The following is a 25,367-nucleotide window of genomic DNA, read 5'->3' as shown; positions in this document are numbered from 1 at the left end:
AGCCCAGGGCCAGCCCTGCCAGAGCCAGCCCAGACCCTACATGAGCGTCCCTCTGCCAGGAGGACCCGCTACTACCGCATCACTGTCAGCCTGCAGGGGCGTGAGCAAGCACCTGGGGAGGAGACTGAAGAGCCCAAACCGGCCCAACCAGCTCCCCACCCCTGCGGCCCTGAGGAATCCAGGGGCTGGCAGGAGCCTCCCCAGGGGCCCCGCCCCATCACAGGGTGCCTAGCTGACCCGCCTCAGGAACCCCAGCTCCGAGCCCCACCACATCAGGGGAGCACGGCCCAGCGGCAGGAGCTCCGGGCCGGCCGGACGCCTGGGTCCCCGCACAGACGGTGAGTAGATTTCACCCCCACGTGGGGCGGCGGGGGAGGGGGAAACTGATCTGGCCACCCCCTCCTGGGTCTCTATCTCGTCTCCAGGCTTCTCTAAACCATTCATTCAGTTCTCCCGGGCATAAGCTGACTCTGCCACCCCTCCCCTTCCCATCTCTGCCCTCTGTTGCCTGCCCCCCAACCCCATGTGTGCCCACAGGCTACCTCCGGGGACCCAGTTTTGCTCTCCTCCTCTGTTCACCTGGGGAGGGGGATATCCTCCCTCTGTTCACATGGGGAGGGTCACCTTATCCTCAGCAACACCTTCCCCAGCCCCTCTGTTCTGGAGACCACTTTCTCAGCCTGAGACGAGAACTCTCAGGCGGTACTGGATGTCCTGGGGCGAGTTGCTTAACTTCTCTGGGCCTTGAGTCGTCAAGTTGATTTGGTCACTGGAGATGGAGGAGGAGGAGGTTACAGGGAGATACTTTGAACTCTAGAGAGTAGGGCAACCAAGACAGCTGGGATGCTTATTAATAACGCTTCAGTCGCAGCAATAATTACCCCACCTGGCCCTGTGTTGGTGAACAGGCGCTGAGGTTCCCAAGCCTCGGGTTTTTTTTTTTTTTTACCTTTTTATTTTGTATTGGAGTATAGCCGATTAACAACGTTGTAATAGTTTCAGGTGGACAGCAAAGGGACTCAGCCATACATATACATGGATCCATTCTCCCCAGACTCCCCTCCCATCCAGGCTGCCACATAACATTGCTAAGCCTCGATTTTTCTTTTTAAGCCTTGGTTTTTAATTTGTGTTGAAATGATTCTCCTGAATCTGCCTGGTGGTCTCAGAGAAAGGAGGATGGGTCCTGTAAAACTCACTGACAACAGGGTGAACTTGAGACCCCTCTAGAACCACTTGGAAGGACATCCTGGGCCTCAGACAGCATTCTGAAAAGTTCCTACTGATGATGGTGGTGATTGTCACCTATAGTTCCTTTTCTGAGCATAATTCTATTTAATCCTCACAGCAGCCCCATGAAGTAGGACTAATCCTGTTCTCCACCCTCTCACCCCAATGACAGACGGGAAACTAAGGTTCAGACAGGTTTCATCACCTGCTCTAAGTCAACCAGAAAGTGAAGGGGCAAGAATTTGAACCCAGGTACCTGTGTTCTAGGGTTTCCCTGGTGGCTCAGCGGTTAAAAAACTCTGCCTGCAATGCAGGAGACACGGGTTCGATCCCTGCGTTGGGAAGATCCCCTGGAGAAGGGAATGGCAACCACTCCAGTGTTCTTGCCTGGGAAACCCCATGGACAGCGGAGACTTGTGGGCTACAGTCCGTGGGTCATAAAGAGACAGACGCGACTGGAGCAAGTGAGCATGCACACCTGCACCCGTGCTCTAAACACCCCTCTCTCCCGCCTCCCACGGAGGCCTCAGAGGCCCTGTGCCGGGAGTGGGGGTGAGGGTGGTTGTTGTACAGAGCTTCCTGTGACCTGGGATTTCTTCCTGCGACCACGTGGGGGGAAATCTACTCACCGTCTGCGCGGGGACCCAGATTTGGAAGCATTGTGGCAGCAGAGGCAACGCCAGGGATGCCCAAGCCTCTGCGCTGGAGTCAGGATAATGATCCTGTGATGAGGAAGAGGGATGTGTGCGACCCAGGCTGGCTCAGGGACCTGCTCGGTGGGGAAGGTTGAATAAGAATCCCTGATTATGCACTCTCCCCCTATTTTTTTTTTCCCTTTTCCCTTCACCGAACAACTAATTCTTTCTTTTTAACCAACATCAATTTTCCATCATGGTAGGCAGAACTCTACCTTGAGAAAGCTTACAATGATCCTAGAAGAGTCAGTTCAAAACAGATGAGCTAATGCAGGGTCTAAAGCAGACCCTGAAGGGTTGGGGGGGGGCAGCGGGGGGAGAAGGGCTACAGAGAGAGGGAGGGTGGGTGGAGGAGGCAGGCCTTGGCGAGGGGAAAGGAAGGGGCAGTAGGTTTGGCTGGGGGACTCCATCTGCCACTCCCTGACTATTTTGGGCACGGGTGGATAATGACAGGTTTGCAGGAGGTGAGGGCTCAGAGAGGACGGAAGTGGACCTCCAGGGGTGTGATTTCTTCTCTGTGCTCCCTTTCTGGGGCAGGGTTCCCTGGGCCAGGACTGGCAAATATGGGGAGGGGGTGGGGAGGCACGACGTGATCGGGGCCGAATATGTAAGATGTGCATGCATCAGGGTGTGCGTGTCTGTTCCAGTGAGGGTTAATTTCAAGGGGAGAAGGGCTGAAGACTGTGAACTGACTCTGTGTGTGTGTGTGTGTGTGTGAATGTGTGTGCACATGTCATTACGCTTGTGGGTTTCCGTGTCTGTGTGACTCGTGTGTCTGTTGTGTCCCTGGGTGTACGTCCCTGAGCACCTGTGTCTGACTCTGTGGTTCTGCCTGTGTGTGCCGGGGTTAGTGTCTGTGTGTTTGTGCCTGTGCGTTGGTGCGTGCCTGTGTGTGACGCAGCATGTGCTTGTGGGCCTGTGGGCTGGTTTGGCCTAGTTTGGGGGTGACTCACAGGTAAGCAGGGAGAATCCAGGCCTTGTTGAGTTAGACAAGGTTCTTTCCCACACTCCCCCGGTCCCCTCCACAGCTGCTCCCTTCCCCAGCCCCACACACCTGATCTGGAAGTCACAGGTGACCCGGCTGGTCCAGGGCCTAGAAGAAGAGAGGGCTCTGGAATTGGGCATTTCGGCTGGCCTAGGAGAGGCCTCCTGGGGTTTTGAGGTGTATCTTCAGAGGAAGGACAAAACCAGCAGGGGTCAGGGGATCTATAGGCAGGCAGATTCCTGCATAGTGTGAAGAACATTCTAGCCATCATGACTATTCAGGGATGGGACAGGTCAGCTGTTAAATTGCGACCTCCCTGTCCCTAGAGGTATGCAGGCAGAAACAAATGACCACATGCTTGTGGAATGACTATCAGGGGTGTTGTCTAGGGGCTGGGTTCAGAGAGGCATAGAATTCTGATTATTGGGAGGTAACAGACATATCTGATACGATTACCAATGGCTTCCTCTTCCACTCTCCTGTGGTTTTGCCAAAGCCTATGGAGGCCTTGCAAATGTGGTTCCTGTTTTTATGTCTAATTCTTTGACCCCTGAACTCCCGGAATACCACTTTCAAGAGAAATTGGCTTTGGATGAACCTAACCAGGACCGGGGGCTTCCTCCCCAGGGGCTCAGCGGTAAAGAATCAACCTGCAATTCAGGAGATGCAGGAGGCACAGGTTTCATCCCTGGGTCAGAAAGATCCCCTGGAGGAGGAAACAGCAACTCACACCAGTACTCTTGCCTGGAGAATTCCATAGAAAGAGGAGCCTGAAGGGCTGCAGTCCACAGGGTCACACAAAGAGTGGGACACGACTGAAATGACTGAGCACGCATGCAACCAGAACCCAGCACATCACCTAACACCATGAACACTGAATGAATGAGTGAAGGAATGAATACAGGGCTTAGAACCCAGGCTTTGCCCCCTACTGTCACTGCCATCATGGATGGTGAATCTCAGCGAATGATCGTTGTTATCATTAGTGCCAGCCAGGAGGACAGAGGTTCTGTTGGAAGAAAAAGAGCTCCTCAGTAAGGACAGAGGAGAGGGCTGGGCCTTAGGGAAGGGCTACAATCCAGACCCTCAGGTGTCTGAGTGAATAGCTGTCAGGAATTCTGGCCTGGGGAAAGAATTGGGCATCCCTCCCAGCCTCTCCCCTCCCTCCTACACAAGACTTTCCTGGGGCCACTCAGAGCCCATCCTGGACCAGGCCACATGCTGTCACAGCCACCAGTGGTCCCCGAGTCAGGTCAGGCTTCCCTGGGCCTCAGCCCCATTCAGCTCTGTCCCTCATAAAACCTGAGTCACTTCTGGGGCCACAAGACAGGGTCAAAGTACTGGGTTCCATCAGCCTCTCAGGAGGGAGGGAAATGGAGAAAGGGGGAGGGCAGTTGGGGGCACGGGTCCATTTCCGGCCTTAAGGGCCCCTATGATGGTCTGGGGGCTGCCTCACAGAGAGGAGGAGCTGAAGACAGGCCAGTACTGAGGCTGGCGCAAAACAGGCTGATCTCTTGGGTTCTTGAGGCCTGAGAATAGGATTGCCCTACTCAGCGCAGCCTGGAAGTCAGAGTGGAGACTGCCTGGCCCCCTCCAGGACTGCTGTGCCTCCTTTAAAAATAAACCCCCCAAACCGCAGAGTCTTAGTTTACCAGATACAATAAGGAGTTTGATTTGGTGGTTCTCCACTTAGGGTTGGATTCAATCCTTGCCTCTGCTACTGTGTGACTCGGCAAATTTCCTAACCTCTCTGAGTCTTTCCCCCCACCCACATCTGCAGAAGTGGAATGTGTGTTCATAACTTATAAATAATCTATTCTGTCTTTAAAAATTGGAGTATACTTGATTTACAATATTGTGTTGGTGTCAAGTACTAATATATAGCAAAGTGATTCCATTATATATATATACATTATTTTCCATTACAGGTTATTACAAGATATTGAATATAGTTCCCTGTGCAATATAGTAAATCCTTGCTGCTTATCTGTTTTATAAACAGTAGTTTGTATCTGTTAATCTCATACTCCAAATTTATGCCTCCCTCTCCCCTTTGGTTACCTTAAGTTTGTTTTCAGTGTCTGTGAGTCTCTTTCTGTTTTGCGCATAGATTTTTTTTTTTTTGGCTGTGTTGTGCGGCTTGCGGGATCTTAGTTCTGACCAGAGATTGGACCTGCACCCTCCGCAGTGCAAGCACAAGTCCTAACCACTGGACCACTAGGGAATTCCCATGCATAAATTCATTTGTTATCATTTTTTAGTTTCTACATGTAAGTGATATCATATTATGTTTGTCTTTCTCTGTCTGATTTACTTCACTAAGTATAGCACTCCTTAGGTCCATCCCTATTTTTGCAGATCGCAATATCTCGTTCTTTTTTATGGCTGAATCATAGTCCACTGTATTTATACACCACGTCTTCTTAAACCAGTCATCTATTGATGGGCACATTAGTTGCTTCCATGTCTAGACTACTGTAAAGAGTGCTGCTATGAACGTTGAAGTGTACATATCTTTTTGAATTAGAGTTTTTATCTTTTCTGGATATTTACCCAAGAGTGGGATTGCTGGATGATACGGTACCTCACTTTTTAGTTTTTTAAGAAAACTCCATACTGATTGCCATAGTGAATAGTTTATTCTTTATGGGGAAACTTACAAGCCAGCATTTTAGCTTATAAAGTGAGTTTTTATTCTTTCTCTCATACTGGATTCTGACAATAACCCTGCGAAGCACATACTCTTGTTATTCCAGTTTCCTGGCTGGGGGCCCTGAAACTTGCCGGTGAAAAGTGGCTGCCCAAGGTCATCTTGCTAATGAGTGACAGGGATAGGGGGAACCCAGCTTTACTTGAGGCCAAAGCTGTCTTTCCTCATCTTCCTTCACCACAATCGGAAACAGGGTCAGAACATTGCTTGTCTAGTTTTCAGCTTTCCGGTATTCTAGTTTTTAGCTCCTGGAGGACTAGCCCCAGGGCTCCTTGGGCAGAGTCATAGCCCTGTTCACACACCAGTGAGTCGGATCCACATGCCTGTCTCTTTTCTTCCTCTCTCTCCTTCTAGGCTTAGGACTCAGCTTCACCCCTTGAAAGGCCCTGGCATAGGAGAATGCCTGAAAGTAGGGAGGGGGTGGGAGCTCTGAGGGTATTGTGCCCATTTTACTGATGAAGAAACAAAGGCCCCGAAACTCAAATGACTGGTCTGAGGTTACTAAGTCTGACCTCTGCAGAGGTGGTCATTCTATACTGCAGGGAACCACCCTGACCACTCCCCCGACCCCATCTTTTTTCTTCCCGGCACCCTCTGCAGCGAGCTGGACCACAGTGAGCCAAGGACACCTCAGGACGCCTTGCCGGGGCCCAACATGGAGGAGGCCAGTGGGCCCCCGGCTGAGGCCAAGGCCCGAGTGGTGAGCGCCACGCTGACATGGCGGCAGTGGCCCCCTGCCCAGGACGAGGTCAAACGTTTCCACAAGGTGTCCCTGGTATCAGGGGCCCAGCGGGAAGCCCCCTCCGAGGAGATGTTTGAGTCCAGCCATCGTCGAGAGGAAGTCAATGGCTTTGCTGTCCGGGAGGAAGAACCTGTGAACCACCAGGGCCCCCAGGACGGGGCTGGCTCCAAGAGCTTCCAGAGCCATGGGCCCGTCTTTTCCAAGAAGTACACACTCCCCCTCAAGGAGAAAAGGCCCGTGGGAAGACTGAAGGAGGCTGCGGACCGGGGTGAGGGCAGCCCCCAACCTCCCAGGACTGAGCCGCCGAGCGCGGGAGCCACGGCCAGGACTGAGTTTTCCGTGCCGGTGCACGGGCCCCGGGAGCCAAGCCCCCACCCGGGTGTGAGTCTCACCAGCGGGAGCTCCAGGAGCCTGGAGGAACGGCGGGTGACGCGCACCGTGCGGACCACCGTGATGATGGGCGGGCACGTGGATCGACGGGTGAACAGCACCGTGATCAACTCCGTGGGGCCAACGCTCTTGGGCGAGGCTCTGCCAAGGGGCCGCAATGTTGCCCGCGCGGTGCGGGCAGTGGTGGTGAGCCCCCGGGCTGAGGGCTCCCCCAGCCGCAGTCAGGCCCTGGAGCTGCTAAGTAGCCTTGTGCCTGCTGAGCGGGCCGCCCCCACCAGCCAACTTTCCAGGCCCCTGGCTGTTGTGCCAAAGAGTCCAGGTCTGGGCAGCACAGAAGGGTCAGCCCTGAGGCAGCTGCCTGAGATGAGGACGGCAGAGCCGAAGGACAGATCTGCCCCTGGCCCTGTGGGCTTCCCGGAGGAGGCCCACCCCACTCCGAGCCAGGAGGTCCCTGAAGCCCACCCAGACCAGGAACAGGACAGAGCCCTGGGTGCTGGGGTCCATGAGGTCCCAAGGGTGCAGAGAACTGCCAGCCCCACCCAGTCCCCTCTCCAGACCTCTCAGGGCCACACCGCAGTACCTTCGTCTCCCAGACTCCAGACCCGAACCCTCTCCCTGGGCCTAGTTCACCCCCCAGAGCAACCTGAAGCACCTACTCAGGCTCGGGCCCAGCTCACTCTCAAGCCCCGGGGACCCCAGGCCCTGCCCTCCATTAAAAGAGAAGGGCTTTCAGATCCCCCTGCAGCCACCGTCCTGCCCATGGTGAAGACTGAGGTTGTTATAGTCCCTGGACAATCTCTTGCTTCATCCTCTATGAGATGGAAGGCCATCACCAGCCCAGGAGGTCTTTCTGCTCCATCCTCCCCAAAGAATAAGGTTGTTCAGGACTCTGAAAAAGTCCCCGTTGTCTCCCTTACCCAGCAAGAGATAGTCCAGGGCCCTGGGGTTCCTGCTGACTCATCTCCCAACCAGAAAGAGGTAGTGCAGGGTCCGAGTGCTCCTGCTGCCTCAGCCCCCAAACCAACCAAGGTTGCCCAGGGCCCAGAAGTCAGCCCAGTCAGCCAGAAAGAGGTTGTCTGGAGCACAGCAGGCAGCCCTGTCCCTCCCCGCCCCAAGGAAGAGGTTGCTCAAGGCCTGACAATTCCTGCCGTCCCATCCCCCAAACAGGAAAAGGTTGTCCAGGGGTCTGAAGAAAGCACCGTCTCATCTCCCACCCAAAAAGAAGTTGTCCAGGACCCTGGTGCTTCTAATGTCCCATCTTCCACCCAGAAAGCAACTGTCCAGGCCCCGGCCTCTCTTGTCGCCCCCTCCTCCTCAGGGGGCAGGGTATCCTCCGGTCCAGGAGGTCCCCCGGCCCCGGTGAGGATGGGAGCAGAGAGCAGCCGGGAGTCCCAGCTTGTCCTTGAAGCCACCAAGGGCAAGACGTTCCTGGAACCATCAAGGGAGGAGGAGGAGGTGGCCCTGACCGCTGACCTGGAGATTTTCCTGGATACCCTGCGCAGCATGGAGCCGCCCGAGATCCTGCGCACTCACCGGCTACCTCGAGCCCCCCGCTCCTCCTACCTGGCCATGTACGCCACCCTGCCTGCCATCGAGGAGGACCAGCCCGGGCCATGTGTGCTGGGACCCAGCCCCCAGGAGGTGCCCACCCTGGAAGTAAAGAAGGAGGAGAAGGCACGGGAGGAGGAAGAAGAGCCAGAGAACCCCTACCTGAGTGACGATGAAAAGCTCCAGCGCAGGCAGGAGAGAGCCAGGCCCGGCCCCCCCAGGGACCCCTCCCCTGTCCGGCCCGCCCAGGTCTCTTGCTCTCCTCTGGAGATGATGAAGAAGCATGTAGCAGGTGCCAAGGGTCCCCACCCAGAACCGGGGTCAGAGTGGCAGGCAGGCAGCCGGCCCACTTCCCGTCTTGGAGGCAGCCTCCTCTTTGGGGGTCTAGTGCCTGCCCTGAAGGAGGCCCCCACCTCGGAAACACTGGGCACAAAACTATCCGCTCTGCCACCCCACGGGGCACCGGGGCTCAAGAAGGGTCCAGGACAGCTGCCCCTGCTCTCCAGCGAAAGGCCGCCTCCAGAGAAGCTGGCACATGCCCGGCCCTCGGAGGGGTGGGTGAGTGAGGCCTTGGGCGGGCAATGGAGGGGGGCTCATCTGGGCCAGGGTTTGGATCCTGTGAGGACCGGGATCCTGGGAGGCAGAGTCCCCCGACCCGAGCAGCAGGCTGTTTGCACTGCGGATTGCGAAGGGCTTGATAAAATCTCAGAAGCTGGGGAAGGGGACAGTTCCTGGGACAGAGTGATGAAGCCCCTGGGGGCTGGGAGCAAGTGTAGCATCCTCTATGGGCCAGGTCTTTGCTGGGTGGAGTCCTGCAGGGAGGATATGGGATTCCTGGAGCGGCAGGTTGAGAGAGGCAATAAGGAGGCAACCCCATAAAGACGTATCACGGCTCTCTATTCCAGAGCCCGGCACTGAAGACCCAGGGCAAGCCGAACACCAGGCCTGGAAAGGTAGGGGGCACTGGGGTCGGGGGGCAAATGGGTGGGAGAGCAGGAGGCGGGGGTTCCGGGGACGGGCCCTGAGACCCCTCTGGGCCTTCTTGCAGATTATCCTCTTCTCAGAGCCTGGCTGCCAAGGCAGCCGCAGGGAGGTCTGGGAAGACGCTGATGATGCTTCCGGCTGGGCCCGTGTGGCCTCCGTACGGGTGGTCCGAGGCTGGTGAGTGCGGAGCTCCCGACGGGCTCCAGCGTGTGAACCTCGGGGATGTGAGGACAGTGAGAAGTGCCCACTGAGGGCAAAAGCCCCCCATAGCTACCCAGAGACCCTGCCTTGCGGGGACATCCTCCCCACAACCCCCCACCCCGCTCCATTCAGTGACCCTAGGTCTCTGTGCCCACAGCTGGATGCTGCATGAACAGCCAGCATTCCAGGGCCGGAAGCTGGTCCTGCCTCAAGGGGATACAGAACTTGGAGCCCCAGGGACCAGTTGGAGTACCCAAGGCATTGGCTCCTTGAGGAGAGTCGTCCGGGTGAGTGGCTGGGCGTGGGGGACCAGATGTCGCCTCATCTACCCTAAGTCCCAGGCCTTGAGGAGGAAGACAGCCCCAGGGACACCTAGAGCTGGGATCTCTGGGAGAGATCACAAGGGGCTGGAGCCTGAAAAGGGTTTATTATGCCCTCACCTGTAGAGAGTCCTGACTGTGGAGCCAACTGGAGAAGAAAGGGATTCTGGGGGATGCTCAGCCTGGCTTGGGGAGGCCAAGGCCAAGCCGCACTAGCTCCAGCTGGAGCCTGGGGAAGGATGGAGTGAGAACACAGAAATGGGTGGGGGTGGCTGTGGGCACGCACTGCCCCCCCAGGGCCTAGGTGTTCAGGCCCATAGCCAGAGCTGAGGTGCCACGTAGAGATGCACGCGCTCACAGATGCTTCCCTGGTAGCTCAGTGCTAAAGAGTCTACCTGCCAATGCAGGAGACAGGGGTTTGGTCCCTGGGTCAGGAAGATCCCTTGGGGAAGGAAGTAGCAACCCACTCCAGTGTTCTTGCCTGGGAAATCCCATGGACAGAGGAAACCGGCCAGCTACAGTCCACGGGGTTGCAAAGAGTTGGACACAACTGAAGGGACTAAACAACAACAACAATGTGGTTTGAAAGGGCATAGTCAATGTTACAGTTTCATATCTCTAAGGTGGGGGAAAAACCATTGTCATAACACGAATTTACAAATTACTAAAATTAAGCTTGACAAAACCGTCTTGGACACTAGAGAGACCCAGAAGAGAAAGTGGAAATCTAAAATCAGGGCCTGACAGACATTTTCGTTTTTTTTCTTTTTCTTTTTTTTTGCTTCTTCTTTTTTAATGGAAGGACAAGTAACTCTTGAGTCTAGAGCTGTTGCAATCCACCTGGTAAGAGAGGAAGAGAATCTTAACTAGGGCAGTAGCCCAGCCATGCAAAGGAGGGGTCAAGAGTTTTCAAAGCCTCTCCAGAAACATGCAAATGTTTGCAGACAATTTATTGTGAGCTTCTCACAATAAATTCATCTTCATGTGGGAGGTAATGAGGTACAAAAGAGAACCAAGGGCTTTGAAGTCTGGTGGACCTGGGTTCCTTTGATTCAGTCAGCATTGATTAGGTGCCTAGTGTGTTCCAGGCACGTGGGACATGCTGGGTTGCAACAGTGAAAAAAACTGCACTGCTCTGCTCTTGGCCCTGCCACTTACAGGCTGTGTGCCCTCAGGCAGCCCTCTTAACCTCACTGAGCCTGACTTTCCTAGTCTGTGAATGCCGTAATGCTTCCCGCTGGGAAGACCAAATGAGAAGGGGTAGGACAGGACCTTAGCATATGTCTTGCACTCAGTAGATGTTCCATAAACATTAAAAAAAAAAATTTATTTACTCACTCGGCTATGTTGGTGCAGCATCTGGGATCTAGTTCTCTGACCAAGGATCAAACCCAGGCCCCCTGTATTGGGAGCTCAGCATCTTAGCCACTGGATGACCAGAGAAGTCCCTGTTTCATAAAACATTTGATGAAGGAGTGAGTGAATGAAAAATGATCCTGATGAGGAAGAAACACCCAGAAATGCAGAAAGGGCCTGTAGCTTCCTGAGATGCGGTGCAGCTGGAGGCCAGTTTAGTAAGGGGTAGAGATTGATATAGAGTTGGAATTGTATACAAAGAAGGGTCAAATTCAGATCTCCGGAAGCGGTTGTCCATCCTGCCTGTCCCTCCACCAAGCTGAAAACGAGGCTCCCAGAGGCAGGGCAAAGGGCATGGTACTTGGCAGGCTCCTGCTGAGAACTTTGGTCTTAGGTCCCAAAGGGCCAGTGAGGGACCAGCGAGGGCTTTGGTCTCAGGCTTGTCTGGTTGACATTGCAGAGAACACCCCAGTTGTTTCTGGCTTCTGGGGAGAAGCCCCTGGCAGCCCCAGCTGAACAGACTTGGGGAAGCATGTGTGGGTGGGGGTAGTCTTTGAAGGGCGATGGGTGGTTTTGTTTTTTCTTTTGACTATGCCACATGGCATATGGGATCTTAGTTTCCTGACCAGGGGTTATACCCATGCTCCCCTGCATTGGCGGTGGAGTCTTAACCACTGGTTGTCGTTGTTTAGTCGCTAAGTCATGTCTGACTCTTTGTAACCCCATGGACTGCAGCATGCCAGGCTTCCCTGTCTTTCACTGTCTCTCATAGTTTGCTCAAACTCATGTCCATTGAGTAGATGATGCCATCCAACCATCTCATCCTCTGTCATCCCCTTCTCCTCCCACCCTCAACTTTTCCCAGCATCAAGGTCTTTTCCAGTGAGTTGGCTCTTCACATCAGGTGGCCAAAGTGCTGGAGCTTCAGCTTTAGCATCAGTCCTTCAAATGAATATTCAGGGTTGATTTCATTTAGGATTGACTGGTTTGATCTCCTTGCTGTCCAAGGGACTCTCAAGAGTCTTCTCCAGCACCACAATTCAAGAGCATTAATTCTTTGGCACTCAGTCTTCTTTTTTTTTTATTTTTTTTTAATTTATTTTTTTTTATATTAGTTGGAGGCTAATTACTTCACAACATTTCAGTGGGTTTTGTCATACATTGATATGAATCAGCCATAGAGTTACACGTATTCCCCATCCCGATCCCCCCTCCCACCTCCCTCTCCACCCGATTCCTCTGGGTCTTCCCAGTGCACCAGGCCCGAGCACTTGTCTCATGCATCCCACCTGGGCTGGTGATCTGTTTCACCATAGATAGTATACATGCTGTTCTTTTGAAATATCCCACCCTCACATTCTCCCACAGAGTTCAAAAGTCTGTTCTGTATTTCTGTGTCTCTTTTTCTGTTTTGCATATAGGGTTATCGTTACCATCTTTCTAAATTCCATATATATGTGTTAGTATGCTGTAATGTTCTTTATCTTTCTGGCTTACTTCACTCTGTATAAGGGGCTCCAGTTTCAACCATCTCATTAGGACTGGTTCAAATGAATTCTTTTTAACAGCTGAGTAATATTCCATGGTGTATATGTACCACAGCTTCCTTATCCATTCATCTGCTGATGGGCATCTAGGTTGCTTCCATGTCCTGGCTATTATAAACAGTGCTGCGATGAACATTGGGGTGCACGTGTCTCTTTCAGATCTGGTTTCCTCAGTGTGTATGCCCAGAAGTGGGATTGCTGGGTCATATGGCAGTTCTATTTCCAGTTTTTTAAGAAATCTCCACACTGTTTTCCATAGCGGCTGTACTAGTTTGCATTCCCACCAACAGTGTAAGAGGGTTCCCTTTTCTCCACACCCTCTCCAGCATTTATTGCTTGTAGACTTTTGGATAGCAGCCATCCTGACTGGCGTGTAATGGTACCTCATTGTGGTTTTGATTTGCATTTCTCTAATAATGAGTGATGTTGAGCATCTTTTCATGTGTTTGTTAGCCATCTGTATGTCTTCTTTGGAGAAATGTCTGTTTAGTTCTTTGGCCCATTTTTTGATTGGGTCATTTATTTTTCTGGAATTGAGCTGCAGGAGTTGCTTGTATATTTTTGAGATTAATCCTTTGTCTGTTTCTTCATTTGCTATTATTTTCTCCCAATCTGAGGGCTGTCTTTTCACCTTACTTATAGTTTCCTTTGTAGTGCAAAAGCTTTTAAGTTTCATTAGGTCCCATTTGTTTAGTTTTGCTTTTATTTCCAATATTCTGGGAGGTGGGTCATAGAGGATCTTGCTGTGATTTATGTCGGAGAGTGTTTTGCCTATGTTCTCCTCTAGGAGTTTTATAGTTTCTGGTCTTACATTTAGATCTTTAATCCATTTTGAGTTTATTTTTGTGTATGGTGTTAGAAAGTGTTCTAGTTTCATTCTTTTACAAGTGGTTGACCAGTTTTCCCAGCACCACTTTTTAAAGAGGTTGTCTTTTTTCCATTGTATATCCTTGCCTCCTTTGTCAAAGATAAGGTGTCCATAGGTTCGTGGATTTATCTCTGGGCTTTCTATTCTGTTCCATTGATCTATATTTCTGTCTTTGTGCCAGTACCATACTGTCTTGATGACTGTGGCTTTGTAGTAGAGTCTGAAGTCAGGCAGGTTGATTCCTCCAGTTCCATTCTTCTTTCTCAAGATTACTTTGGCTATTCGAGGTTTTTTGTATTTCCATACAAATTGTGAAATTCTTTGGTCTAGTTCTGTGAAAAATACCATTGGTAGCTTGATAGGGATTGCATTGAATCTATAGATTGCTTTGGGTAGAATAGCCATTTTGACAATATTGATTCTTCCAATCCATGAACACGGTATGTTTCTCCATCTGTTTGTGTCCTCTTTGATTTCTTTCATCAGTGTTTTATAGTTTTCTATGTATAGGTCTTTTGTTTCTTTAGGTAGATATACTCCTAAGTATTTTATTCTTTTTGTTGCAATGGTGAATGGTATTGTTTCCTTAATTTCTCTGTTTTTTCATTGTTAGTATATAGGAATGCAAGGGATTTCTGTGTGTTAATTTTATATCCTGCAACTTTACTATATTCATTGATTAGCTCTAGTAATTTTCACTCAGTCTTCTTTATTGTCCAATTCTCACATCCATACATGACTCTGGAAAAAGCCATAGCTTTGACCCTATGGACTTTTGTCAGGAAAGGGATGTCTCTGATTTTTAATATGCTGTCTAGGTTTGTCATAGCTTTCCTTCCAAGGAGCAAACGTTTTTTAATTTCATGGCTATAGTCACCATTCGTAGTGATTTGGGAGCCCAAGAAAATAAAGTCTGTCACTACTTCCACTTTTTCCCTGTCTGTTTGCCATGAAGTAATGAGACTGGATGCTATGATCTTAGTTTTTTGAATGTTGAGTTTTAAGCCAGCTTTTTCACTCTCTTTCACCCTCATCAAGAGGCTCTTTAGTTCCTCTTCACTTTCTGCCATTAGAGTGGTATCATCTGAATATCTGAGGTTATTGATATTTCTCCCGGCAATCTTGATTCCAGTCTGTGATTCATCCAGCCCGGCATTTTGCATGATGTACTCTGCATTTAAGTTAAATAAGCAGGGTGACAATATACAGCCTTGTCACACTCCTTTCCCAATTTTGAACCAGTCAGTTGTTCCCTGTCTGGTTCTAACTGTTGCTTCTTGACTTGCATACAGATTTCTCAGGAGGTAGGTCAGGTGGTCTGGTCCCTTCTCTTTAAGAATTTTCCAGAGTTTGTTGTGATCCACACAGTCAAAGGCTTTAGCATAGTCAACGAAGCAGAAGTAGATGCTTTCCTGGAATTTCCTTGCTTTCTCTATGACCAACGAATGTTGGCAATTTGATCTATTGTTCCTCTGCCTTTTCTAAATACAACTTGTACATCTGGAATTTCTTGGTTCACATATTGCTGAAGCCTAGTTTGAAGGATTTTGAGCATAATCTTGCTAGCATGTGAAAGTGAGTGCAATTGTACAGTAATTTGAACATTCTTTGGCACTGTCCTTCTTTGAGATTGGAATGAAAACTAACCTTTTTCAGTCCTGCGGCCACTTCTGAGTTTTCCAAATTTGCTGGCATATTGAGTGCAGCACTTTAACAGCATCATCTTTTAGGATTTGAAATAGCTCAGCTGGCATTCCATCACCTCCACTAGCTTTGTTTGTGATAATACTTCCTAAGGTCCACTTGACCTCACACTCCAGGAAGTCTAGCTCTAGCTGAGTGACCACACCATCATGGTCATTGGGACCATTACGACTCCCTCTTCCAGGGAGGTCCAAGGTGCTGTTTTACATTTAATTTTCCCACCCCTCTCCTTCTGCAGGACTACATTACCCCAGAGATCAGTCTGTACTCTGAGGAGGGCCTCAAAGGGGAGCGAGTGACGCTGACTGAGGCCTTGGAGGACCCCCAGGGCCTGGAGAGGCCCCTGCAAGTGGCATCTGCCATTGTCTCCGCAGGACTGTGAGTCTGGGCTGTTCTGGAAGCCCGTCATTTAACACTCACTCTGCTGGGTGCTGGGGACACAGGGGTGACAGGACATGGTTCCTGCCTGCGAGAAGTGCTCAGCCTACAGGTGGGGCCAGGCAAGCAAGCAGACAGTAGCAATCTGGAGTTCCAGGATGGAGGAACACAGGGCTGCAGAAGCAAAGAGCAGCACCAAACCAGCCCAGGTCACAGAAGCCTTCCTGGAGGAGGAGACTCCTCAGCTGGGATGAATTCGCTCCATGAGTGCAGGGACTTCATACGTTTTGTTCACTGCTGTGTCCCTGATGCCTGAAGCTGGACCTGGCATGGGGCAGATGGCCCTAAATATCTGTTAATTGAATGAATGGGGGGAAAAAAAAGAGTATACTAGCACCTGCAAAGGCCCAGAGGTGAAAGATCCAAGCTTTGAAAGTTCAGTCTGGTCAGAGAAAGCAGCACAACTGGGGAGATGGGAGGTCCAGGAGGAAGGCCTCTTTGTGAAGCTGGGCTGTATTATGAAGCTAATGGGGAATTTTAAGCAGGTATGGGTGCTAGAAAGAACTCTCAGCCTCTGTATGCAATTAGCGAGGGTCAGGTCAGAAGAGAGGACATCAATGGACTGGCTGCTGCAGGAGATGATGGGGGCCTGAAATGTTCTCCAGAGTTCCCTTGATCAGGACCTCTCCCCCAAAACTCAATTCTTCCCTCTGCACCTTCCACCTCATCCACTAATCTGTGTTTCTGGGAGTCTAGGGTGCAGCTACTTCTCTACCTTCCCCCAGGTGGCTTCTATACCCCAAACCCTTCTTTGAAGACACTCCCTGCATTTTGGAGCCTGGAGAGTACCCCACCACAGAGGCCTGGGGAGCATCAGACTCCAGTGTGGGCTCCCTGAAGCCCATGAGACTGGTAAGGAGTGGGTGGGCCCAGTAGCCTTGCCCTGCAGTCTGGTGGAAGAGGCAGGGCCTGGGAACTCCTACTGGGAATAGGATTCGAGGAGAGGGAGGATTTGATTCTAAGGGAACGAGGGAGGACATGGGACTGGCCATTTTTAAGGGCCTCAGGAACAACTAAAGCCAAGGTCACCAGGCCCAGTCTGTCTCTCCCCACCTCTGGGCTGGGGTCTCACTCTGTCTTCTCTGCAGGGCTGCCCAGGTGTGGAGAGACCAGGGGAGCCCAAGGTAAGCTCCTGGGCTTCAGGGTCATAGAGGGCCTTTGGGTGGGGGCTCTGGACTAGAACATGGAGAGGAGGGTGCTGGGGCCAGAGGCTGGGTCTGGGGGTGGGTGGCTGTGGTGGTGGTGGTGATGGTGGAACCCAACTGACTCATTGGGAACTGGCTTTTGGTGTGGAAGGACCAGGTCATGGGTCAGAGAAGAGAAAGGAGTCAGGTGAGGGCATGGGGCTCAAGTGAGGGACTGGGAGGGCATAGCTCTGGGCTGATGCTGGCGAGTCATCCTGGGATGGCTGGGTGGGTCTGGTCCAACCCCACATCGCCCCTTCCCCCACAGGCTGTGGTGTATGAGGCCCCAGGCTTCCAGGGCCGGAGCTGGGAAGTGAACCGAGACATCTACAACCTGCAGCAGCCAGAGGATAGCCAGAGCCCCAGCTTGGCCTCTGTGGGGTCCCTGCGAGTTCTTGGGGGCTGGTGAGGACTCAGGACCCTTCCTTCTACCTCATCCTCCCCACTGGCCTCTACCCTCCAGGGTGGGGAGTGACCTGGGCTGCCTGGGGGTTGGGGGCAGCTATTTCACAATCCTGAGGGCTTCCTGTGACTCCCTGTTTGTCTGTCTCCCCCTGCTCAGCTGGGTGGGCTACGAGAAGGAGGGTTTCCGGGGTCACCAGTATCTGCTGGAAGAGGGAGAATACGCTGATTGGTCACGTTGGGGAGGCTATAACGAGGCGTTGACCTCCCTGCGGGTCATCCGAACGGTAAGCAAGAGCAATTGGGACATTCAGCTGGTACCCTCTGTTGAGAGAATTTGTGCCTCCTCTCTTTGTTCCCCAGGGTAGTGGAAGTCTCCTGCTGCCCTTCCCCAGCCCACCCTGGTCACCTCACCTCAAAGTCCTTTAGTGGGATGCGTCCTAGGGGTCTGGGCACTCCCAGGGGTTTCCGTCCGTCCGTCCGTCCGTGAGCCGGGAGCAATCTGACTGTCCCCCGGGCCCAGGACTTCGGGGACCCGGCCGTGGTGCTGTTTGAGGCCATGGACTTCGAGGGGCCCGGCGTGGAGGTGAGCGAGGCGCTGCCGGACGTGGAGCTGGCGGGACATGGCCCCAGAACGCAGGCCATCCACGTGCTCAGCGGCGTGTGAGTGACTGGGGGGTTCCGGGGAGCTGGGCGGGCCGGGGACGGCTCCAGCAGAGGCGTCGGCTCCGCCCCGCTGACCCGCACCCTGCTCTTCCTGCAGGTGGGTGGCGTATCAGGAGGTGGGCTTCTCCGGGGAGCAGTACGTGCTGGAGAAGGGCGTGTACCGCAACTGCGACGACTGGGGCTCGGGCAGCAGCGCCCTCGGCTCGCTGCAGCCGGTCCTGCAGGTGCGTGGCGGCCGCAGGAGCCGGGCCTCTTGGTGGGGCGGTGTCTGGAGCCTGGGCGGTGCCCACTTCAGTGGAGGCGGGACTAGAAGGAGCAAGCCTGGAGCTCCTGGGGGCGGGGTCTCCTGGAAGGGGGCGGAATCAACAGAGACCCCAGGCTAAGCGCGAACTGCGAAAAGGATCAGGAATATTGACACCAGAGGCATGGAGGCGAGGGGCTAGTACTCTCCTTGAATCTCAAAACTTTGGTCCCTTCCTTCAGGTCGGGGAGCACAATCTGCACTTTATCTCAAAGGTAAGGAGGTGGTGGTGGGGTCTCTGTTTCCTCTCCCTCATTTTAAATCTCTCCCTCTCTTCCCCATTCTCTTTCCCCCGTTCCATCACCCTCCTTCTCTCTGATCTCTTCCCGTCTCTGCTGCCAGATTCAGCTTTTCTCCGGCCCCGACTTCCTGGGTGACCACGTCTCTTTTGAAGATGACCAAAGCTCTCTGCCCGCCTCCTTCCAGCCCCAGTCTTGCCGAGTCCACGGCGGCAGGTGAGGACGTGGGAATGGGGAGACGTGGGCCTGTGGGCGCCTGCCCTGAAGCGCTTAGTTCAGCTTGGAAATTGAGGCTGTAGTTAGGTCTTTGTTTCAAATGACTTCCTTCTTTTGGCTTCCTTGGGATTAGCTCTTCTGCCCCAATCATTCAATCTTAAAAGAAACAAAGCAAAATAAAGTTTTAATAGCAAATGTAAACATTGTAGACAGCAGAGTATAAAGAATTTCAGTTTTGTTTCATTCACCCCTCTGCCTTTTTGTTTTTTTTAGTGGAATATTTTAAATCTCCAACCCAACGTAAAATTTCACAGGTAAATCATTCAATATATATCTCTAACAAGAAAGGACCCTTCCACACACACAACCTCAAGTTATTATCACATATAATAAAATGAACAGTAATTTATTATTACCTAATACCCAGTCCATGTTCAATTCCTCCCATTATCTCAAAAAATGCCTTTGTGAAATCCGTTTGTTTTTGTTAGAATCCAAACAGGGTCCACACATCACGTTTAGTCCATTTGATCTCTAATGTATAGCAGTCCCCTCCCCTTCTTTTTGTCTGATACCATTTATTTAAGAAACTATTTAAGAAATTAATGATTTAAGAAACCCAATAATTTGCCCTTTAAGTTTCCCATCTTCTGTATTTTAGATGATTGCTTCCTGGTGGTGTTTTAAACTTGTTCCTCTGTGCCCCATATTTCCTGTAAACAGGTAGCTTACATCCAGAGACTTGATGAGATTCAGGGTGTTTTGTTCCTTTGGCAAGAATATTGTATATGTGGTACATGTACTTCCCACTGCATCACATCAGAATGCACATGTCTAGTTGTCCCTTTTTAAATGATATTAAGACCCCTACATTATAAGATTCCTCACTGACCTTTATCTCATGATATCTAATATCTGTTGATGATAATGGCCTAGACTCATTATTTCTTTAGAGGTTACAAAATGATGATTTTCTAAGTTTTGTTATTCCTTCTACATATACTAGCTGGAATTCTTCTATAAAGAATAACTTTCCCTGTTCAAGTATTTATTTACCTGAAATAGTTTCTACAAAAAAGGCAGTTTGCTCCTTTCCCAAGAGTCTGTGTTTGACCCTTTCTCTTTATCAATTTTCAGAATAATTTTTGAATCAGTGCCCTAGCAACCTCCAAAGCTGACCGATGAAGATTTTTTTTTTAAGTATTGTTAGGGACTCATGGGTTTTTATGTATATGAAAGGCTTCAGTCCTCTGGAGTCACTGTTCTTTTGTGTATTCAAACTACTTCACCTTTGGCAAATGGAAGCCCCTCCAGATTGCTTCCTGGGTACTTTTAAAAAACTTATATGTTTATTTTTTACTGTGTCTTTGTTGGGCCACCAGGGCTTCTCTCTAATTGTGACAGGTGGGCTGCCCCAAAGCATGAGGGGTTTTAGTTCCTGCACCAGGGCTTAAACCCGAGTCTCCTGCATTGGAACATAGAGTCTTAATCACTGAACCATCAGGGAAGTCCCTTTCCTGGGTACTTTTGATATGACCCCAATAGTTGTTTTTGTTTTTGTTTTTTTTAATAACTTCCTGTTTTTCTGGTACAATAAGATGTTCCTGGATCATTTTGTATATGTTTTTTGCCTCTAACCTGGAGTCACTTCCCAAAGAATCCTGGTTGCTTTTAATGGGTAATGCTCTTTGAAGACCAAAATTTGCATGCTACGTCTTTCAAAATTGTAATACTGATACTACCACTACTAACAGTAGAAACCAGTGAGCTGTTTGAGGCGTCTCTGTTGTTCTTTTTGTCCTCAGTACATTCACCTACATCCCATTAGGTAGGTTCAGTTCAAAATATTGTGTTTTTTACTTTTTTCTGTGCGGTTATGCCCCCAACCTGATATATAATTAGGTTCATTTACATTGTTTATTTTAATTTTTAGGTATACTTCTCATTTTTATTTAATCCTAGTTTTTAGTTACTGAAAATATTTATTGTGTTCCTGTCTTAGCTTGAGCTAGTAACAAAATGCCATACACTGGGTGGTTTAACAACAGGAATTTGTTTTCTCATAGATCTGGAGGCTGGGGAGTCCAAGATCAAGGTGTTGGTTGATTTGGTTCCCTGGTGAGGGCTGTCTTCTTGGCTGGCTGATGGCTGCCTTCTTGCTGTATCCCCAGGGATCTCGTCCTCTGGTGGGATCTTAGTTTCCCAGTCAAGGATTGAACCCAGGCCCTTGGCAGTGAAAGCATGGGGTCCTAACCATTGGACTGCCAGGGAATTCCCCTCTTTCTCTCTCTCTCTTTTTTTTTTTCCTCTTTCTCTTCTTATAAAGACACTAATCCCATGATAAGGGCTCCACCTTTATGACCTCATCTGAACCTAATTATCTGCCAAAGGCCATCACATTGGAGGTGAGGGCTTCAACCTATGAATTCCGGGGAGATACAAACATTCAGTTCATAAGAGTTCCAAGGTCAAGACTTAAAAAACAATAAGTTACAGCTTTGTTTATGCTACTTTTTCCTCTCCCACCCTCATTTTAAAAAATGTTTATTCATTCATTTGTTGTTTCTTTTTTGAAGGTATAAGCAAATATACACCATATATAAATTTGCATAGACCTGTAGAAACCAAATATATTTTGTTTTCCCCCTTCTCCATTTTCTTTCACAATAGGAAGCATACTGCAACCTGATAAATATACTAAAGACTACTGAATTGTATACTTTAAAAAAGTGAATTTTATGGTATGTGAATTTTATCTCAATTTTTTAAACAGGAAGCATACTATCAACACTGTTACGCACCTTGTTTTTTCAGACTGTTTGGAGGTTACTTTATATCCCTTTGAGAGCTCTTCCTCATTCTTGTTGACTGCTGTGTTATAGTCCAGATTCGTGCTTTATGCAACCAATCCCCAACTGATGGACATTTGGCTGCTCCCACTCTGCCACTGCAAACAATGTGTAACCACTAGCCTTATGTATGTGTCATTTCATGAAGAGGGTCCTTGGAATAGATTCTGAGAAATAGGCTTGCTGAGTAATTGTGCATGGAGTTTGGCTTGGCTGCCAGATTTCCCCTGAAGGGCAGTGTGATTCCATTCAGTTCTTTCTTAAGTCTGACTTCTGTTTGTGCTGCTGCAGTGCCTGGTCATCCTTGGCTTCCCCTGGACCGGGGGAGCCCCATCAAGGTTGCATTCAGTCTGCTGTATCTCAGAGGGGCCGTGCAGGCCAAGGACAGGGTGGGCTCAAATACCTACTCACATCCCCCTATTCTTCCCCTTCCTTCCCCAGCTGGATCCTGTTTGATGAGAAGAACTTTGAGGGTGAGCAATACATTCTGTCCGAGGGCGAGTTCCCCACTCTCACAGCCATGGGCTGCCTGGCCTCCACAGTCCTGGGCTCTCTCCGGAAGGTGCCCCTGGTGAGTGCCCCAGTTCCAGGCACCCCTGAGGCAGAGGTGAGCCTGCCTCTTCCCACTGCTGACTGGGCTGTCGGGCTTAAGTCCAGCCTTCCTCAGAACTACCCCAGGTCCTCTTGACCCCAGAGCTTCAAAGCCAGGTCAGCATACCAGGGATTTACTGAGTCCCTGCTGACATAGATCCTGGGGACCCCAAAATAAATCAGACACAGCCCTGCCTTCAAGGAACCCGGAAGGATTACAGCACAGAGTGGTGTGTCCTGAAACTGGGGTGGGACAGGGCCAGGAGGGGCTAGCGCTCGGGGGTGGGCTGGGGGCAGGGGCAACCACTGAGGTGGTGGTTCTGGGCAGGGAGGCATGAAACAGGAATATGGCTCTGCTGCATGGGCGGAAGTGGGTGGGCGGGGGAAGGCAGTGGGGCTGCTGCGACAGAGAACCAGGACAAATAATGATGTCCTAGACCAGGGACAAGCAGAGAGAAGTGACATGGGCCCTATGAAGGACCTGGAGTCTGTAGGACTTGGTGACTGACCAGGGACCAGTGGGAGCAGCACAAGCAGAACGGCTGGCCTTGACGTTACCACGCTCCAGGCGGGGTTTAAAAGGCTTCTCGTGCTCTAAGATGTTCCATCCATCCTCACCACAACCCTATGAGCCACAGAAGTGTCATCTTCTCCCTTTTTCCCGCGTGAAAACTGGGGCACAGAGAGGTCATGCAGCTTGCTGCAGGTCACACAGCTGGTGATTGGCAGAGCCAGGTTCTCCCCAAGGCGGCCTGGCTCTGGAGTCCTTGCTCTTTACAACTCCACGCTGGGCTCTGAAGACACCTGGAGCTTGGCTGTAGGCCCTTGAGCAAGCAGTTTCCTCCTTCCAGCCTCAGTTTCCCTCTAAGTAGGGATAATCATGGCACCTACATCCAGGGCTGTTAAGTTCTGATGAGATCAAGAGAAGCTCTTAGCACAGAATCTGGCAAGTCGGTCAGCCTGAATACTCACGAACTGATGTTGTAATGACCAGGATTATTATTCTTACTCTTCTTAGAAGTGCCATTTACCGGGGAGATGGTATTAAGGTAGGGGGCACCCGTCCAGCCCAGGTTGCATCTGATGATCTGGGGCACCCCCAGCTGGCAGTGTCCAGGAGTCAGGGGCCCTGTGGGGTGTAGCTCAGGAGGAAGAGAGCCTGAAATACTGACCTGGGAGTCACACGTCTGGAACTAGGAGGTGCTGAGGGCAGGGGTATTGTGGGCTCACCCCTTCTCTGTGCCCCCCCGGCCCACAGTACTTTTCCGAGCCGTCCATTTTCCTGTATGGACTGGAGTGCTTCGAGGGCAAGGAGATTGAGCTCAGCGGGGAGGTGCGAAGCCTGCAGGCCGAGGGCTTCAACAACCACGTGCTGTCTGTGCGGATCAAGGGGGGCGTGTGAGTGTGTCAAGGGGAAGTGGGGGGCTACTAGTGAGGGAGGGGGGCATTGGGGGTCTCTGGGTCTTCCTCCCACTTCTCTTCCACTCCCCTCCAAGCCAGGAGGGAGTGGGGAGGGAGTGCAGACTGAGAAGGCTCACTGGCCCTCAGGGCTTGGACCCCAGCCTGGCGGGGGCCTCTCCAGGACCCTACTCTGCCATGCAAACCCCAGGGCTCCTTTCCCGCCTCCCTCTCCACCCACTCCTTGGACCCGAACCCCAGGCAGCGGAGTCCCAGCTTGAGAGAAGGGGAGCTGGAGACCGTCCTGACGGCCATGCCTCCTCTCCTTGTCTGTCTGTCTGTCTATCTTCCTCGCTGTGTCTCTGGCGCTTACCGGGTCCAGCTGGGTGCTATGCGAGCACAGTGACTTCCGGGGCCGCCAGTGGCTGGTGGGCAGCTGTGAGATCACCAACTGGCTGACGTACAGCGGGACCCAGCGGGTGGGCTCCCTCTACCCCATCAAGCAGGTGGGTAGCATGTCAGCTTGAGTGCATCTGGGTCAGCTCGTCTGGTTGTGTGTCTGTCTGTCTGAGCATTTCCCACGTTTCCCAAACTCAGCATTTATGTACTTTGGTCATAATTTTTGTCCTACTGTCATTCCTCTTGAACCATTAACCCCTTCATATATTCGTCTAAATCAACTCACTTTTTTCTTTTTTAACTTTATCCTTATCCTAAGGAATAATGTCCATTAGATCATGGGTTTGATGTGTGTGTGTGTGTGATTTTTCCTTAATAGACACTGTGATAAACACATTGCCATTACTTTTTTAACAGTAAGGCTTATCCACATAAACCTGAAAATTAGCTCATGTACCACCCATTAGCGAGCACGCCTCACTTTGCAACGCTGTGTCTGTACATGTGTTTCTCTGTGTCTCTGAGTGCATGTCTGGACCTGTGTCTCATTTATGTACAATGAGGGCATGTATGTGGAGGCCTGGCCACAGGGTGTGTGCGTGTGTGTGTGTGTGTGTGTGTGTGTGGGCCCATCTGAGGGCATTTCTGTGCTCATGATGGCCTCTGTATGCACGTGCCCTCTGGCGGCCATCTGTGGCTACCCTGTACATCTGTGAGAGTGTTTGTGACTGCGTGTGGCTGGCCTTGTGACACTGTTGAAAACATGTGTCTTCGTGTGAGGATACCCGTACGGTCCCTCTTAGAACATCATTGCTAGGAGAAATCTTGGAGATTATCTCCAACCCTCACATTGTACAGATGGAGAAATAAAGGCCCAGAGAAGTAGACAAGGATTTGCTCTGCCATCTTTGCAAGTTGTTTACCTCCATGGCCCTCAGTTTCCTCACTTATAAAATGGGGGTGGTATGTATGATAGAGCTGTTTTGAGAATTGAAGGTAATAATGATATAAAGCCCTCAGATCAGTGTTGAATGTCAACAGACATTGCCTGTGATGATTATTATTACTGTCACCACCACCTAAGACCCCTGGGTGATTTGTGGCCAAGCCAGCGTCCGCCCTGCCGTGGTTCCTCTTTAGCATGTAATGTGAGCATGTCTCTTAATAAGTGCGTGTGCACATCTGTATTCCTCTATATGCCTCCAGCTTTTAGCAAACCTGAGTGTCTGATGTGAAGTCAGCGGGGGGAGCAAGTAGTGAGTGCGCCTGCTGGTATGTACGCATGTGTCTGTGTCTGCCATCCTGGGCGACCATGTGGATCTTGGGTGTATCTGCAAGTGTGTCTGTGTGCACCTCTACAGACATACAACTGTGTGGGCATGTGCTGTGAGTGTGCCCTCAGCA

At 51.0% G+C, this 25,367-nt stretch overlaps 1 protein-coding gene across 2 annotated transcripts in view; it reads left to right on the top strand.

The window, feature by feature from the left end:
* Nucleotides 1-8: 8 nt before the first annotated feature.
* The window catches only part of CRYBG2 (crystallin beta-gamma domain containing 2), a 28,322-nt gene continuing 2,963 nt past the window's right edge, over nt 9-25,367 (top strand). Inside the window, exons 1-17 of one of the 2 annotated variants that reach the window (XM_061148283.1) lie at nt 19-338; nt 6,221-8,858; nt 9,206-9,253; nt 9,349-9,461; nt 9,643-9,772; nt 15,519-15,658; nt 16,444-16,570; nt 16,807-16,842; nt 17,171-17,307; nt 17,465-17,591; nt 17,828-17,967; nt 18,068-18,194; nt 18,454-18,486; nt 18,614-18,726; nt 22,017-22,146; nt 23,425-23,564; nt 23,947-24,070. In XM_061148283.1, coding sequence (XP_061004266.1) covers nt 6,276-8,858; nt 9,206-9,253; nt 9,349-9,461; nt 9,643-9,772; nt 15,519-15,658; nt 16,444-16,570; nt 16,807-16,842; nt 17,171-17,307; nt 17,465-17,591; nt 17,828-17,967; nt 18,068-18,194; nt 18,454-18,486; nt 18,614-18,726; nt 22,017-22,146; nt 23,425-23,564; nt 23,947-24,070 — 4,248 coding nt within the window. In that variant the 5' untranslated portion in view covers nt 19-338; nt 6,221-6,275. Of the gene's footprint in view, nt 339-6,220; nt 8,859-9,205; nt 9,254-9,348; nt 9,462-9,642; nt 9,773-15,518; nt 15,659-16,443; nt 16,571-16,806; nt 16,843-17,170; nt 17,308-17,464; nt 17,592-17,827; nt 17,968-18,067; nt 18,195-18,453; nt 18,487-18,613; nt 18,727-18,999; nt 19,041-22,016; nt 22,147-23,424; nt 23,565-23,946; nt 24,071-25,367 lie in introns of those variants that run through there. The other variant, XM_061148284.1, reaches the window with a different exon arrangement.

This window comes from Dama dama, chromosome 8 (assembly GCF_033118175.1).
Source record: "Dama dama isolate Ldn47 chromosome 8, ASM3311817v1, whole genome shotgun sequence".
In the NCBI taxonomy this organism is placed as follows: Eukaryota; Metazoa; Chordata; class Mammalia; order Artiodactyla; family Cervidae; genus Dama; species Dama dama.
The sequence above is the reverse complement of the archived record's forward strand: the minus strand, read 5'-3'. Positions and strand labels throughout refer to the sequence as shown.